The sequence below is a fragment of the Microtus pennsylvanicus genome, chromosome 1 (assembly GCF_037038515.1).
Source record: "Microtus pennsylvanicus isolate mMicPen1 chromosome 1, mMicPen1.hap1, whole genome shotgun sequence".
Taxonomy (NCBI): domain Eukaryota; kingdom Metazoa; phylum Chordata; class Mammalia; order Rodentia; family Cricetidae; genus Microtus; species Microtus pennsylvanicus.
The window spans coordinates 96,763,923-96,779,611 of NC_134579.1; the positions used below are offsets into that span (position 1 = coordinate 96,763,923).

General features: G+C 52.3%; 1 protein-coding gene across 2 annotated transcripts in view; it reads left to right on the top strand.

Moving 5' to 3' along the window:
• Window positions 1-1,883: 1,883 nt before the first annotated feature.
• Micall2 (MICAL like 2) overlaps window positions 1,884-15,689 on the top strand; it is a 28,598-nt gene continuing 14,792 nt past the window's right edge. For both annotated transcript variants that reach the window (XM_075974714.1, XM_075974721.1), the window contains exons 1-2: window positions 1,884-2,164; window positions 14,618-14,666. In XM_075974714.1, coding sequence (XP_075830829.1) covers window positions 2,022-2,164; window positions 14,618-14,666 — 192 coding nt within the window. In that variant the 5' untranslated portion in view covers window positions 1,884-2,021. The remainder of the gene's footprint in view (window positions 2,165-14,617; window positions 14,667-15,689) is intronic.

Here is a 15,689-nt window from a genome sequence, read left to right on the forward strand (position 1 = left end):
AACCTGGTCTACAGAGCAATTCTAGGACAGCCAGGGCTACAAATAGAAACTCTGTTTCAAAAAAACCAACCAACTAACCAACCAACCAACCAAACAAACAAACAAACAAACAAACAAAAAACCATAGAGGGCAGCCACCTGGCCAATTGAGGCTCTGAGAGAGGTATTTTCCTTATCATCCCTATCAGCTATGTAGAAAACAAAACCAACAAGAAAGCAGGAAGCCAAAACTCTCCTGTCTCCACAGAGACCTCTGGAGAGTCCCCCACAGCCTCAGCTTCCTCCTCCGTGAATGTGAGGAGATACCTCTGGCTGGCTGGCACCCCTGAGAGTGAAGGGAAATGAGGCTGCATTTTAATGTTTGCGACAGGGTCTCAGGTAGACCAACTCACCCTGGAACTCCATCTATATCAGAGGATGAGCTTGCATTTTTGATCTTCTGGCCTCGACCCACTGAGTGTGGGATTCCAAGTGTGAGCCACACACACAGTTTCTGCAGCGCTGAGGATGGAACAAGGACAGTGTGTAACAGGCAAACATTCTACCCACCAAGCTACACCCCAGCCTCCAAACCGGACAGCTTTGTCGACCCTGAAACAGGGAACTTCCTTCTCCACCAAGTTTGCATTAATCCCATCCTTTGTTTTCCCATATGTCAACAGGCCGCTTCCTCCACTTCTGCACCGGGATGCTAGGAGGCACCTGGCAGTACAGGCCTGCCATCCCAGACAGCTTCCAGAGGCTGAGTCAGGAGGATGACAAGTCCAACAGTTAGTTCAAGACCAGCCTGGGAAACTTGGACTCTATCAATCTTTTTTTTTTTTTTTTTTTTTTTTTTTTTTGGTTTTTGGTTTTTCAAGACAGGGTTTCTCTGTGGTTTTGGAGCCTGTCCTGGAACTAGCTCTTGTAGACCAGGCTGGTCTTGAACTCACAGAGATCCACCTGCCTCTGCCTCCCGAGTGCTGGGATTAAAGGCGTGCGCCACCACCGCCCGGCTAATCTTTTTTTTTTTAAATCTTTTTCTTAAAACTGTGGTGGGTTTGGGCTGGAGAGATCAGTCAGTGGTTAGGAGCATTTGTTGCTCTTCCAGAGAACCTGGGGCTTAATTTCCAGCACCCACGTGGCAGCACAACTGGCTCCAACTCCAGTTCCAGAGGAGCCGGGGCCCTCTTCAGGCCTCCTGGGGACCCAGACACACAAGTGGTACAGATGCATGTGCGTGACAAAGTCCATACACGTAAAATAGTATTAAAGGTTAAAAAGGAAAAGAAAGAAAATCGTGGCTGTGGATGCAGCTCAGCTGCTGGCATGCTTGCCTGGCATGCAGGAAGCCCCTACACTGCGGAAACCAGGAATGGTGTAAGTCAGACAGGCTTGTGACCCCAGCACTAAAGGTGGTGGAAGCAGGGCAATCTCAAACTCAACTCAAGGTCAGCCTTGCTTATACAGTAAGTTAGAGACCAGCCTGAGCTACACAGGTCCCGTCTCAAGGAAAAAGAAAGAAAGAAAGAAAGAGAGAGAGAGAGAGAGAGAGAGAGAGAGAGAGAGAGAGAGAGAGAGAGAGAGAGAGAGAGAGAGAGAAAAGAAAGAAAGAAAAGAAAACCCCGACGCCTCTGCTGGGAGTCCTGGCTGGAGGCCAAGGCTAGAGCACCCGGCCTTTATTCTCCCAGTCCCAGGAAGGAGGGGCGTGGTCTTCTATGGGCGTGGCTTTCCCGGGATATGGGTGTGGCCTGAGCAAACTGGGGCGGAGAGGCCAGAACAGAGGCGTCTGTGTGGAGCTTGGGGTTTATGAGACAGGCCTCCAGGGGGCGTGGCCATATGGGGGCGGACCCTAATAGGCGGGGACTTCAAGGGGGCGGGGCTGGCGGCCTCGCAAGCGGCTTTAGTGTGGGGCGCCGGTCGCGTTCTCTTCTTCCAACCGGGCTGGTTGGTGGTCTGCGGGTCCGGTCCTCGTCCGCGCCTCGGGCCCGATCGGGGCCTGTGGCCAGCTCCTCGAGCCGCCGTCCCGGCCCGCCGCCCACATGGCGGCCATCAAGGCCTTACAAGAGTGGTGCCGGCAGCAGTGCGAGGGCTACCGGGACGTGAGCATCACCAACATGACCACCTCGTTCCGCGATGGCCTGGCCTTCTGTGCTATCCTGCATCGACATCGGCCTGACCTTATGTGAGTGCTCTTTGACCCCTCAGTCGGGCTCTGAGGTGCCGCTGCAAACGGGAAACTGAGGCCACGCCTGCCCTGGGATCTGGGTCAGAGTTTGCAGACACACCCCTCTCCGATGGGTCACCCGGGGCAGGATAGAGTACTGCAGGCACAGTCCACTCTGTGGTCCCCAATGCTGCTGCAGTCAAGTGGCCTCTGTGCAGGCCACCAAGTGCAGCTGGGCCAGGGGCCAGGACGTGGGCTGTCCAGCCGGCTTAGTCAGTAGTGACTCAGGGCAGCGTCCGCCTTCCCCGGCTCCCTGAGAAAGGGCAAAGCAGCAGCTCCTGGGAACCTTCTGAGACCCTGTACTGTCCTGAGGTTTGACCCCAAGATCAGGGTCATTTAAGGCATCTAGTGGAAATACTACCTCTTCCCCTGCTTGTCCAGGCATCTTTGGGCAAACATTCAAAGAGGGAAGTCCAAGCCTTTTAGCATCCTAGGGTTGGGGGGGGGGATCAATGGAGACTGCGTCACTCTCCCTGGAAGTTACAGGAGCGGGCAGGGGATGGAGTCTAAAGCCCTTACCGAAAAAGAGGCTTTGGCATAGGACTTTAGGAAGTAAGCTGGCTCGGTTTTGCTGAGGGACCTTGGCCCACGGCTGAATCTGTTCTGTCGGTAATTCACTTAGCAAACGCTTTGGCAGACTGTTAGAGATCTAACTTAGGCTGGTGGCCAGAGTCTTGGAATGGGACAAGATCACCTGTAGCCCATGCTCTTCTGAGAAAAACTTTGTGCTGAGATATGGTAGCTGGAGTCGGGGCGGCTGGCCTGGGAGTGTTTCTCAGGGAGGGCTTGAGGCTAGGTGAGGCTCTAGGCAGCTTCTGTGGAGCCAGCCTTATTCAGGCTTCTTGCTGTGCAGACAGGGAAATTGAGGCTCAGAAAAAAAAACCAACAAATGAACAAACAAACAAAAACTCTTCTTCAGGTTACACAGCATGGCAAACAGAGCCAGGTCTGGTACCATCCGGCTTCCTTGTGCCAAGTCTTGCTCTTCTCGGGAAGTGGGAATCTTGAGCAAGAAGTAGTATTCTGCCCCATGGTTGTGAAATATGCTGTTCCCTCCACCCCCGCCCTGAGCTGCTTGGGGAGGCCCCGTGGCCTCAGTCACCCTCAGGGAGGTGGATGGTATGAGTTCAGTAGGTCATCAGAGATATGGCAAGCGGAGAAAGCCTTGATGGATATCGGGCCAGGGATGTGGACCTTGGAAGATGGCCTTAGCGCACAGGGATGTGGGTAGCTGGGTCTCTCTGGGTAGTGCAGGGGGAGGCTGGGTGATGATCTGGAGCAGGGAGCCTAGATGAGAACCATGGGACAGAATTTCAGATGGAGGAGACGATGGCGTTGGTTTCGGCTGGCCTAGCAGCCTCAGTTGGTAACTAGACAGGGACAGGACCTTTGCAGATACAGAGTTTCCATCTGCTCTGAGGCAGGGGGTTTATGAGCTCCGGCCTGACACATAGTACCCACCGACCAGGAGGGGCGTATACACAGCGGTGTACTTTGTGCTTGCCTGTGTGCTTGTGTGTACACATATGCCAGCACCAGCAAGTGCCAAATATTTGCTCATTTGACTGACAGTTACTAAGTGCCTGCTGTATACTGTGTAAGATTGCCTCAGCCCCCAATGTGCAGGGAACAACTTCCTGGTCTCAGAGACAGAAGCTCAAGGTGATGACAGGGAACCAAGAGACTGACAGGAAGGAGGCTGGAGGAAGAGGCGCCTGCTGAGTTCCACTCTGGGTGGGTTATCTCACACCCTGCTGACTTCCTTGCTGCCTGTTCCAGTTGAACTGAGAGCTCTAGGTGATGGGGGGGGGTGTCTCTTAGTTAATGCTGTGTGGAAGCTGGAAGTGGCTTGTCTCCACGTCGCTGGAGTCCCCCAGATAAGGTCGTGCCGCTGGAGCTCGGTAGATGCGGTAGAAGCTTGAGGGGACCTCTGTGGATTTGGAAGGAGTTTGGAAATGACAGAACTCTAGGCAGTCCAGAGATGGAGGCATGAGCTAAGGGACACCCTGGAGTTCCCAGAAGCTGGGAGAGATAAGAAGGACCCTCCCCTGGAATGAGTGTGACCCTGTGACATCTTGACCCTGGATACCTGGCCTTTGGGGATCGGAGGACATGTATTCCTTGGTGTGGACGTCTGTAATAGCAGCGGTGGGAAAGGAGTGTGGCTTTCGGCAGAATTGCAGTGGTTGGTGCAATTCTAAAGCAGTGGTCCTCAACCTTTGGGTCTCGAACCCTCAGCAGGTCGAACACCACTTTCCCAGGTCATACATATCAGACATCCTTCATATCAGATTACAATTTATAACAGTAGCAACATTACAGTTATGAAGTAACAAGGAAAACAGTTGTATGGTTGTGGGTCACGACAACATGAGGAGCTGTATTAAAGGGTCGCAGCATCAGGAAGGTTGAGAACCGTTCTTCTAAAGCGTGGCTGAGTGCAGGAGGAGGGACTGCCATCTGCATCTAAGCCTTAACCCCCCCCCCCCCAGTGTTGTGTCTGGCTCAGAGTTGGGCTTGCCACCAAGCCTGATGACATGCCTTGGCTCTGCGGGACTCACCCACGTGATGGAAGGAGAGAGGTGACTCCCAGAAACTGTCGATTCACCTGCACGTGTGCAGGGCTTCATGCGTGTTCTCCTCCAAATAAATAAATGCTGTTTTTAAAAAAGCCCCCGGCCTGTGTCCTGCCGTGCTCTGGTGCAGGTGGTGGGTGGGGTGGGGGTGGGGGATGTCTCACTGCAAAGTTGGGTGACTACCAGGAGGGGAAGAAAAGTATAATGGACCACAGCTACAGAGGGGCTGTCCTCTCTGAGGAGCCCTGAGGTCAGTCAGATCTTGGCAGGGGTGGGGGGACACAGGTCCTAGCACCCCAGTACTCAAGTTCACTTTTCCTTCCCCCCAAGACCCTCTGGCAGCAGGAAGGTGGACATCCTGTCTCCTTGTCCCTAGCTTTGCCACCAGGAAGTCCTTCCCTTTGTCTGGTCCTCCTGCCTGCTGAGTGTGCTTCCTGTGGCCCTTGGCGGAGCACAGCTGTGAGGGAGCCAGCCTGGGCACGGAGCCAGCCAGGTGGGGCCAGGCTGCAGGCAGTGAGTTCACGTGTGCTGTGTCCCTGACGTCCCTGACCCTCCCACGTTGCTAGGCCCACAGGACTGAGAAAACAGGCTTTCCAGTGAAGCCACCTGGGCCAGCTCCCTGCCTCATGCCACGTGTCCCTCCCTGCTCCGCCTCAGAGCTTGGGTTTTTCACAGAATTTAAGAGTGCCTGTTCGCAAGGACATTTCCGCTATGAAGCCACCACGCAGCGGCCAGGTGAGAGCTGGGAAACCACCCAGCACAGCAGCCCAACCCACTCTAGTCAGCAGCCCTGCCCCAAGTAGGGCCGGCTTCCCTTTGGACCTCACTAGGAGCCGCCACATGGTTCTAGCTGGGCCATGGGGGCAGAGGCGTAGTATTCTGTTGGTCTGAGCCAAGAGGTAAGGGAGGTTGCTTCAGGGAAGCTCCCCTCTGGCAGGAGAGCCCTGTGGGACCCTGAGATTGAACTCAGGTTGTCAGACATGTATGATGGAAGAGCCTTTACCCAATGAACTGTCTTGCTAACCTGTCTCTCTCTCTCTTTTTGTCTTTTTCTTTTTCTTTTTTTTTTTTTTTTTTTTGAGACAGAGTCTCATTATATAGCCCTGCAGGCTGGGAACTCACTATGTAGATCAGGCTGGCCTTAAACTCACAGAGATCTTTCTGCTTTTGTCTCCCAAGTGCTGGGATTAAGGTGTGTGTTGTTACCATGTCTGGCGCCTTTTTCTTTGTTGAAATGGGAGGGTGGTGTCTCTCGTCCAGGTTAGCCTTGAACTCACTATGTTGCCAAGGATGACCTTGAACTCCCGATCCACACATATGTGGGATTACATATGTGTGCCACAATGCACAATTTTTGCAGTCCTGGGGATGATCAGAACCCAGAGCTTCATGCCCACTCTAAGCAAGCCACACCCCTAGCCCCAATGGCGCTGTTCTGTTGTTTATTTGGAGACAAGGTCTTGAACTTGAATTTGGAGACAGGCTGGTCTAGAACTCACTGCATAGCCCAGATTTGGGCCAGTTCTGCTTTTGCCAGTGAGCTCTGGGATTATAGGTATGCACCGCCATGGATGCTATAAAGGCAGAGTTCTGTGGAAACTTCCTGCTCTTGGTCATTGGTGGGGTGACCTGAAGGTCCTCAAGGTCCCTGCAGCTCTGGAAGCTAACCACCGCTAGAAGCAGCAGGTGGCTGAGGCAGCCTTTGTATGGGTCCCTTGTGGGAGGGGTGCCTCTGACTCTTTGTCTAGACTGCAGACTGTCCTGCTGAAGGTCAGGGGTTTCCCAGGGTGTGCTCTATCCCAAAGCACCCCTGGCCAGAGCTGAGAGTGGACCGGGAGGCAAAGCCAGCTTCCTTCCCTCCCACACAGGCTCGGCCAGCGGGAAGCTGCTTGGGCATAGAGGCCTTCTGTTCTCCAGCCTGAGGCTGGCTGCCCAGACCCTGCCACTGCCTCTGGCTGAAACTGTCCAGGACTATGGGAGGGGGCTGCTGTCCTCCCAGGGGACAACCCAGCCTCATGCTGGCCTTCCAGAGGCCTGTTCCCTGTGCCCGATTCCCAGACTCCTAGGGGGCTGGTCTCCCGCTTGGTCCCCTTGGTTCTACACTCACCCTCAATCCCTCTCTCCACTTTGGAGCCACACCCCCCTCTCTTGCTGTCTCTTCTCTCTGCCTTCTTGCCAGTGAGATTAACTCCAGATGTGCTGGATTTGTCTAGCGATAACACTAAGCTGGGAATTCCCCTCCTAGCTGGGTACCTACCCCTACATAGCTGAGTTTTTTTTTTCAGGAAATACAAGAATGCGAAGTCAGCCACGTGGGAATTTAGAAGGGGGGGACTATTCCCAAGAGCCCCCCAGAGGTGTTGGGGGGGGCTGGAGGCTGGCTTCCTCCACAGCTAAAGCACACATGGCTGGGAGAGAGGGCCATTGTGTTCCATGGACGGGTGGTGGCCTGGTTGTTCAGGCCCCAGACTATTCGGCCATCCACACACTGGCGAGTGACTCTTTACCCCATTTATTGATTTGTTCAGTTCCTGATGAAACGAAATACAGCAGGGAGTGGGGAGGTGAGGGCCCAGTTCGCTCCCCAGTGCCCCTGTGATCATGGTGTGATAACCAGGGATGGCGGTGTGCCCTTGTAATCCCAGTGTGGGGAGGCGGAGACAGGAGACTGTCAGAACTTGCTGCTTTGCCAGCCTGTTCTAATGGGCAAGCTCCAGGCCCCAGTGAGAGACCCTGACTCAGAAAATGGGATGCATGGCTCCCTAGGTCGATGTCTGGCCTCCATATGTGTTCGCACATTTGTACACCCGCATGACCCACCCCCTGCACACACAAACACACACGAAATAAAGGAAAGAAGGAAAACGGAAGAAAGGGTAAGAGAATGCCAGGATCTTCCTTAAGATGTCTCAGACAGAGGAATCTAATACACGTGGGCCGCACACCTCTGGTCCCAGCTCCAAGAGGCTAAAGAAGGAGGATCCAGGTTGGTTTGGGTGGTGGAGTAAGTTCCAAGCCAGTCTGGACTGGGGGCTCAGGGAGACACAGTCTCAGTGAGTGTGAGGCTGACTGCTGGGGATTGTAGCTTTGTGGTAGAGACCAGCAGTGTGTATGAGGCTCTAGGGTTGATCCTCCCATACTGGAGAGATAAGTGAAGTTGGAGGGCAGGGCCGTTCTTCAGAGGCTGTGGAGAGAAGCCTTGCTTATCTCTGCTGGCGTGTGTATAGCCTGCTGTGGTCCCTCACGGTGCTCACGCCTTCCCTCCTCTGTGTACGTCTCTGTTCAAGTTTCCCCTCAGCATAGGGACACAGACATCTCTGGTCAGGCTATCCCAATGACACCATGTTTATTTGATCACATCTGTGATGACCCTGTCTCTAAGTCTGGTTATACTGGGAAGTTCTGGGGTACTGTGAGTGCGTGTGCCCCTCCACGTGTGCCCCTGCACAGGCATGCATGCATGTGTGTGTGTGTGTTATATGTGTGTGCTTCAGTGCATGTACGGGATATTATTATTCCTTGGATGTTTACCACATTGTTTTTATTTTTTAAAAAAAGATTTTTAAATGTTATTTTATGTATATGAATATTTTGAATACATATATGTCTGCGCACCATGTGCCTGCCTGGTGCCCGTGGAGGTCAGAAGAATATTTTGGGTCCCCTGGAACTGGAGTTACAGAACATTGTAAGCCATCATGTGGGTGCTGAGAACTGAATTGGTCCTTTGGAAGAGCAGCAAGTGCTTTCAACCACTGAGCCATCGCTGCAGCCCCACCTTGTTATTTATTTGTTTATGTATGTATGTATGTATGTATTTATTTAATGTATATGAGTGACCTGCCTTCAATGACACCAGAAGATGGGATCAGAACCCGTTATAGATGTTTGTGAGCATGTGGTTACTGGGAATTGAACTCAATACCTCCTGAACAGCCAGTACCCTTAACCGCTGAGCCATTTCTTCATTACCCCCCCCCCCATCTTGTTTTTTGAGACAGAGTTGCTCACTGGCCTGGAGCTCACCAGATAAGCTAGACTGGCTGACCAGAAGGCCTAGAAAGCTTCCTGTCTCTCTACCTGCCCAGCACCGGAGCTACAAGTTTGCACCACCACGCCTGGCTTTCTGCGTGGGTTCTGGGGATTGAACTCAGGTCCTCTTGGCGGCACACGGGCAGACGTAGCACTAGATGAACTGAGAGTTCTACATTCAGATCCACAGGCAACAGGAAGAGAGACAAAGGACCTGGCTTGAGCGTTTGAAACCCCAAAGCCTCCCCTCTGTGACACATTTCCTCCAACAGGGCCACACCTACTCCAACAAGGTCATAATTCCTAATCCCTGCCAAGCAGCACCACCCCCTAAAGACCAAGCATCCAAATATATGAGCATATGGGTTCCATTCCTATTCAAACCACCAACGGTTTATTTGGTTTCTTACACTTTCAGTTCACACTGTGTGGTTGAGGGAGGTCAATGCAGGAACCTGGAGGCGGGAACTGGAGCAGAAACCACGGAGGAATGCAGCCAACTGGCTTGCTCCCATGGCTTACTCGGCCTACTTTTTTTTATAGCACCCGGGATCACCTGCTCAAGGTGTGTGTGGGGGTGCACAGCCCACAATGGGATATACCCTACCATGTCAGTCATTAATCAAGAAAATGTTCCACCGACTTGCCTCCAGGTAATCTGATGGAGGATTGTCTCAGTTGAGTTCCCTCTTCCCAAATGACCCTTGCCTGTGTCAAGTTGATGTCATAACTAACTATCACAGCCAACTAGGGAGCTCAGCCTAGGCTATCTGAGACATGGCCTCAGACCCTAGCTCTGACTGTAAGCACTCAGTTTGGAATGTGATGCTGGATCCATGCTGGGTCCCGGATGCTTTCTGGGATGGTCAGCCCTTACTTGGTGGTCAGGACTCCAGGGCATGACTCACACCTGTAGTCCTAGCATTTGCAGGAAGAGGCAGCAGGATTGGGAGTTCAGGGTTATCCTTGGCCACAGAGTGGATCTGAGGCCATCCTGGGCTATGTGAGGGCCTCTCAAGAATGAGTAAGTAGGAGGTGGAGAGACGGTTCATCAGTTAAAAAAAAAAAAAAAACATTGGCTGCTCAGCCAGAAGTTCGGTTCCCAGTATCCACGTGGCAGCTAACAACTGTTTGTTACTCCAGTTCCAGAGGATCCAAGGCCTTCTTCTGGTTTCTGTGGACGCAGCACACACATGGTCCACAGACATATGTGCAGGCAAAACACCCATCCACGTAAAATAAAGATATGGCCGGGCAGTGATGACTCACGCCTTTAATCCCAGCACCCAGGATCTCTGTGAGTTGGAGGCCAACCTGGTCTACACAGTGAGTTCCAGGACAGCCAGGGCTGCTACCCAGAGAAACTGTGTCAGGGAAAGCAAAACAAAAACCAAAACCAATAGATAAATAAATCTTTAAAGCAAACATAAATGAAGCTACAACGAAACTCCAGGGCCGGAGAGATGGCTTAGTGGGTAAAGATGCTTTCTACACAGACCTGGTGGCCTGAGTTTGATCCCCAGCAACCACAGACAAATGAAGGAGAGAACCAATTCCATAAAGCTGCCTTCTGATGTCTAGACATATGAAGCAGACATATCACGTCATGTGTACACACAATCATAATAATGACAAAGAATTCTAAGGTAGTTCTGATGGACCGCCTTGTTGGCTAGCTCAGGTGACAGCAACTGAGGGACAGAACTGCTACCTGCTGTACCCCATGCCGGCCGGGGACATGAGCTCAGGGAAGGGAAAAGCAAAGGCATATACATGTCCACCTGGGACCTCAGTGTCCTCAGGCGACCCGGTCAGTGTGTCGGGCAGAGGAAGGGAACAGCTTGAGTTGAGGTGCGGAGGCTGGGCCTGGTGTCAGCAGGATGTGGTGACTGAGGGACTGGTCAGGGTGCTTCCATTCAGTCATGGAAACCTTTGGGCCCAGGGAAGCAGTTTATACTTGGTCCTGAGTGTCAGCTGGAAATGAATGTTTAGTCTCAGTCTCTGTCCCATGCCCCTTCTCAGAGTGTGGCTGCACTGTTGGGGCATGGAAGGCTTTGGAGTACCTGGAACTGTGGGCTAGATGACAAAATAGAGCTGCAGGGAGGCGCTGGGCCCCCTGGGTGTTCAGAGGCGAAAGTAGGAGGCTCGCCTCTTCCGGCTCTGTTTGGAAACAAAACACAGCTTGTTGTCCGGCCTCAGAGCAGTAGCCATTTAGGTCAGTGACCCTGGGCGCTGGAGGAGAACTTGTGCTTTCAAAGGGGTGGGGGAGGGGAGGGACCAGTGTGGCTGGAGGACTCTGGCTTGTCGGGTGCTGGACACTCCACATGCCCAGCCTTGGGCAGTCTAGAAACACCTGGCATCTGGGGATAGTCTCAGATGGATGGTGCTCACATAGGTGCATGGAGGCCACCCAGACTTTGGGGGCCTGGAACCCGCCCTTCCCCGCTCCTGTCATCTGTTGGCTCACCTCTCACTGTGCGGGTGGTCTTGGCATCTGGGATGCGTTATCGGAGCTGGTCCTGGCCGGAAGTGCCGAGAATTTCCTGAAGGGGCTGGGTAGCTGGTAGCTGGCTGGCTGGACTGAAAACTGAAGGAGGGAAGGGACACACTGCAGCCCCCCCCCCCCACACCGTATGGCAAGACTGACTGGTCTCATTTCACTTGGTCTATAAAATGGGCTTGCAGCCCAGGCTTCTCCTGATGTAGACTGGGCAAGGCTTGACTTCTGCAGGCAGACTGGCTTCGGAGCTAGGCTATCCCAGTTGAGGTGGCTATAGGCACCCAGAACCTTCCCGCTTCAGTTGAGACAGGCTGTGTACTGGGAACATGGCTGTCACATCTGATCAAATGGTGTACTGAACAAGACTCAAATTTGGGACTGGGATGGAGCCCAGTGGTAAGAGGTGTTTTAGCATGGGTAAAGGCCTACTCTGTCCCCAAGATGTCAGGGATGGAAGGAAGGGAGGGAGGGAAGAGGGAGGAGGGAGAAAGGAGAGAAGTTGGGGGGAAGGGACTGAGGAGATAGTTCAGTTGGTAAAGCGTTTGCTGTGCGTGCGTGAGGCCCTGAGTTCGAGGCCCTGAACCCATGGGAAAAGGCAGGTGTTGTGGCACGCATCTGTAATCTCAGGGCTGGGGCAGTGGTGGTTGGAGACAGGAGGATCTCCGGAGTCCCCAGCCCTCCTTACTGAATCAGTGAGCTCCAGGTTCCCTGAGAGACCCTCAAAAAGTAAGGTGGAGAGTGATTACGGAAGACACGTGACATTGACCTCTGGCCTCCACATACGCCTGCACACAACTAAACATGCACACACACATACATAGAAGACTGAGACTATAGCACAGTATAGTAACATGCTTTCCTAGCATGTATGAGGCCCTAAGTTCAATTCCCAGCACCTGGAAAAGAAAAAAAGAAAAAGAAAAAAAGTTTTAGGCTTGGGCTGGCAAAATGAGTTAATGGGTAAAGGAGTTTCCTGCGAAGTCTGATGACTTGAGTTCAGTTAGGATCCACATAGTGGAAGAAGGGAACCGACTCTGTCCTCCACACACACACACACACACACACACACACACACACACACACACGGCACACCCATGTCCACGCACAAGCACACTGACTACATAAATAAAATGTGATAAATATTTTAAATAGAAAAATAAGACTAAGGAAAAGAAAGAGAATTCTGTCTCTTTCAGAAACTTTGCTGTCCTCACAGGCTGGGAAACTGGAATCCCAAGGGAAGTGGCCTGCCCGAGGCAGACACTAAGAAACAGGACACAGTGTTTGGTCAGAGACCCTTCCTCTGTGCCAGGAAGCTTCTGGAACAATTTAGGTCACTCAAGTGGCAGCAGCTGCCTCCTGGGACCCACAGACAGCAAGTGGATAGATGGGCAGTTGCTGGTCTTTAACCAGTTTGCCCAGGGTGCCAGCAGGCTCTGGCTGACCTCTCTTGGCAACATGGGGCTGGGCAAGGCAACTTGCGGGTGAGCCGGGGTGTGTCATGTTGGGGTGTGTCAAGGGCATGTTGTGGCATGCACATGGAGTCTGGGGCCCACTGGATACCTGGGCGGGTGGGTGGCTCCCTTGGCTTCTACAAGAAAGCTCTACTATCCAGGCTGCTTGGGTACTTCCTAGGACCCCATAGTCACATATGAACTAATTTCTGACGCCCCAAGACCAGGTGAAGTCTCTGGTGAATAGCAAGTCACAGCTTCCCGTGAATGGATGGGTTGGCCCTGCCTCCTACGGAATGACTTGCATGTGCCCCCAAGCCTCTCTGCCTTCACAGTGTTTCAGCCCACAAGACTTGTGAGCATTGAGGAAGTATGTTTATGAGTGGGTCAGAACAGCGCCCCCTGCAGGAGGTGCCATAAAATTGTAAGTGGTGACCAGATTTATATATATGGGCAGTCACTTGCTAACCCTGTGACATTCCATCCCTCTCTGTTGGCTTTGTCCTCTGCCTTAGGGCCTCTCATGTTCACTGTCTTGTCCTTTCTCCATTGGAAGGAGCCTCCTCTGAGCTGTCTCAGCTGGACCACCCTGGGCTGGTGGCTATATCTCTCTGAATTTGGGTCCTGCTGTTTCTGATGGGGCCAGGAGTGCCAAGCAATGGCTCAAGCTCCTTAAGGTTCTGGAGGCGAGGGCTGATCTAGGGGCCCACTGTGGGTCACCAGTACCCAGATGTTAGGGTGTTGTAATAAGATTGGCGGGCTATGTCCCGCCACCCGTCTAGCTTTGTCTGAAATAATTACACGGACACTGTATTCTTTTAAACACTGCTTGGCCCATTTCTATCTAGCCTCTTCTAGGCTAATTCTCACATATTAATTTAGCCCATTTCTAATAATCTGTAGCACCGCTAGGTGTGCTTACTGGGAGGATTCTAGCCTATGTCCATCCTGGGTCAGAGCTTCATCGCGTGTGTCTGCCCGGGAGAGGGGAGCATGGCGTCTCTGAGCTCACTTCCTCTTCCTCCCAGCATTCTGTTCTGTTTACTCCTCCCACCTATGTTTTAACCTATCAAGGCCAAGCAGTTTCTTTATTGCTTAACCAATGAAATCAACAGATTGATATATGACACTCCCACATCATTAGGGGAGATCCAATCTGTTCATTCCAGCTGCCCAGACCCAAAATAATCACTCAAAATTTATACTATTTAAATCACTGCTTGGCCAATCACTTAAGCATATTGCTAGCTAACTCTTACAGCTTTGGTTAACCCATTTCTATTATTTTATATTTTACCACGAGACTCGTGGCCTACAGGCAAGTTTCTGACTGGCGAATCACATCTTTCTCCTCTGGTGGCTCCATGGCTTTTCCTTGCCTTTGCCTTCTCCCAGCATTCAGTTTAGTTCCCCCCACCCCCCCACCTAGCTCTACTCTGCTAAACCACAGGCCGAAACAGATTTTTTATTCATTAATCAACAAAAGCAACACATATACAGAAGGACTTCCCAACCACCCAGATGATAGGAGGTGGTGACATCATTGTGGTCAGAGTAGGTCACAAGCCAGACCCGGTACCAGCCTGGCTCAAGACCTGTTGGCCCTTAGCCTCAGTTTCCTCATTTGGGCAAGATAGCTGCCGAGGCCCCGGTTCTTTCTTAGAGTTGAGTGACTTTGGACATAAATGCTTTGTTTTGTTGAGATAAGGTCTTCCTACCTAGACCTGCCTGTCCTGGTACTTGCCATGTATTGAACTCACAGAGATCCACCTGCCTCTGCCTTCTGAGTTCAGAGATAAAAGATGTGCGCCATCACACTTGGTTTGACATAAGTGTTCTTATCTTCCAGAAACTTCAATGCCCTCCGGAAGGAAAACATTTACGAGAACAACAAGCTGGTGAGTTGGCGAGCTGACGCCCTCTGCCCTGTCCTCTAAGCCCTCTGCCTTGAACTCCCAGCTCTTGTTTTGTTCTGTTTTATTGTTTTTCAAGACAGGGTTTCTCTGTGTAACTGTTCTGGCTGTCCCAGAACTTGCTTTGTAGACCAGGCTGGCCTTGAACTCACTGAGATCTGCCTGCCTCTGCCTCTCAAGTGCTGGGGTTAAAGGCGTGTGCCACCACCTCCCAACCCAGCTCTTTTCTGAAGGGCCACTGCACCTCAGTGGAGCGAACCTTCCACTAGGCTATCCAGGGGTCCCATTCTGGGAATTTGGCCTCCCCACGACTTCTCAGCCAGTCCCAAACTGGTCAGTCTGTTCTGAGAGCAACTTTTGATCTTGGATCCTAGGACCCCATGGACCCCTCTCTTCCTCACTGGAACAGTGAGTCCCCAGGGAGTAGCAGCCAATCTCCTTCCCTGTGGATGGCCTTGCCGATCCACCCAGGGCAGAGCAAGGCCCGTGGAAGCTGTGAAAGGGGGGGGTTCTGATGGTCCTGAGGGTGGGCAGGACCACCTTCCTGGCCCCTTGATTCCAGACCTGCTCTGTACACCCATTGTGAGACCCTTCCTTCCCTGTGCCAACTTAAGTCTCCCTGCTACAAGATATGCCCCACTATCCCTTGGACTGATACATATCTGTTCTTGCTCTGAGCCAAGCAGGATCTGCATGGGCCCCAATACTGATCTTTGATGCTGATGCATGGGAAGTGGAGACAGGGGACACCAAGAGCAAGCTGTCTAGCCAGACAAGCCCAGATGTCTAACTTTGGATTCAAATGAGAGACTCTGAACCAGTACATACGGTGGAGAGTGACCCAGGAGGACCTTACATGTGCCCACATGGCCTCTGCATGCGTGGGCACATAGTACACACATACTGCATGACACGTACACGCACACACATTTGAACATGTGTGCACATACCCCCCCCAAGCATATTAAAAAACATAAGGTAGAGAGCAATTTTGGGAGACATCTGACC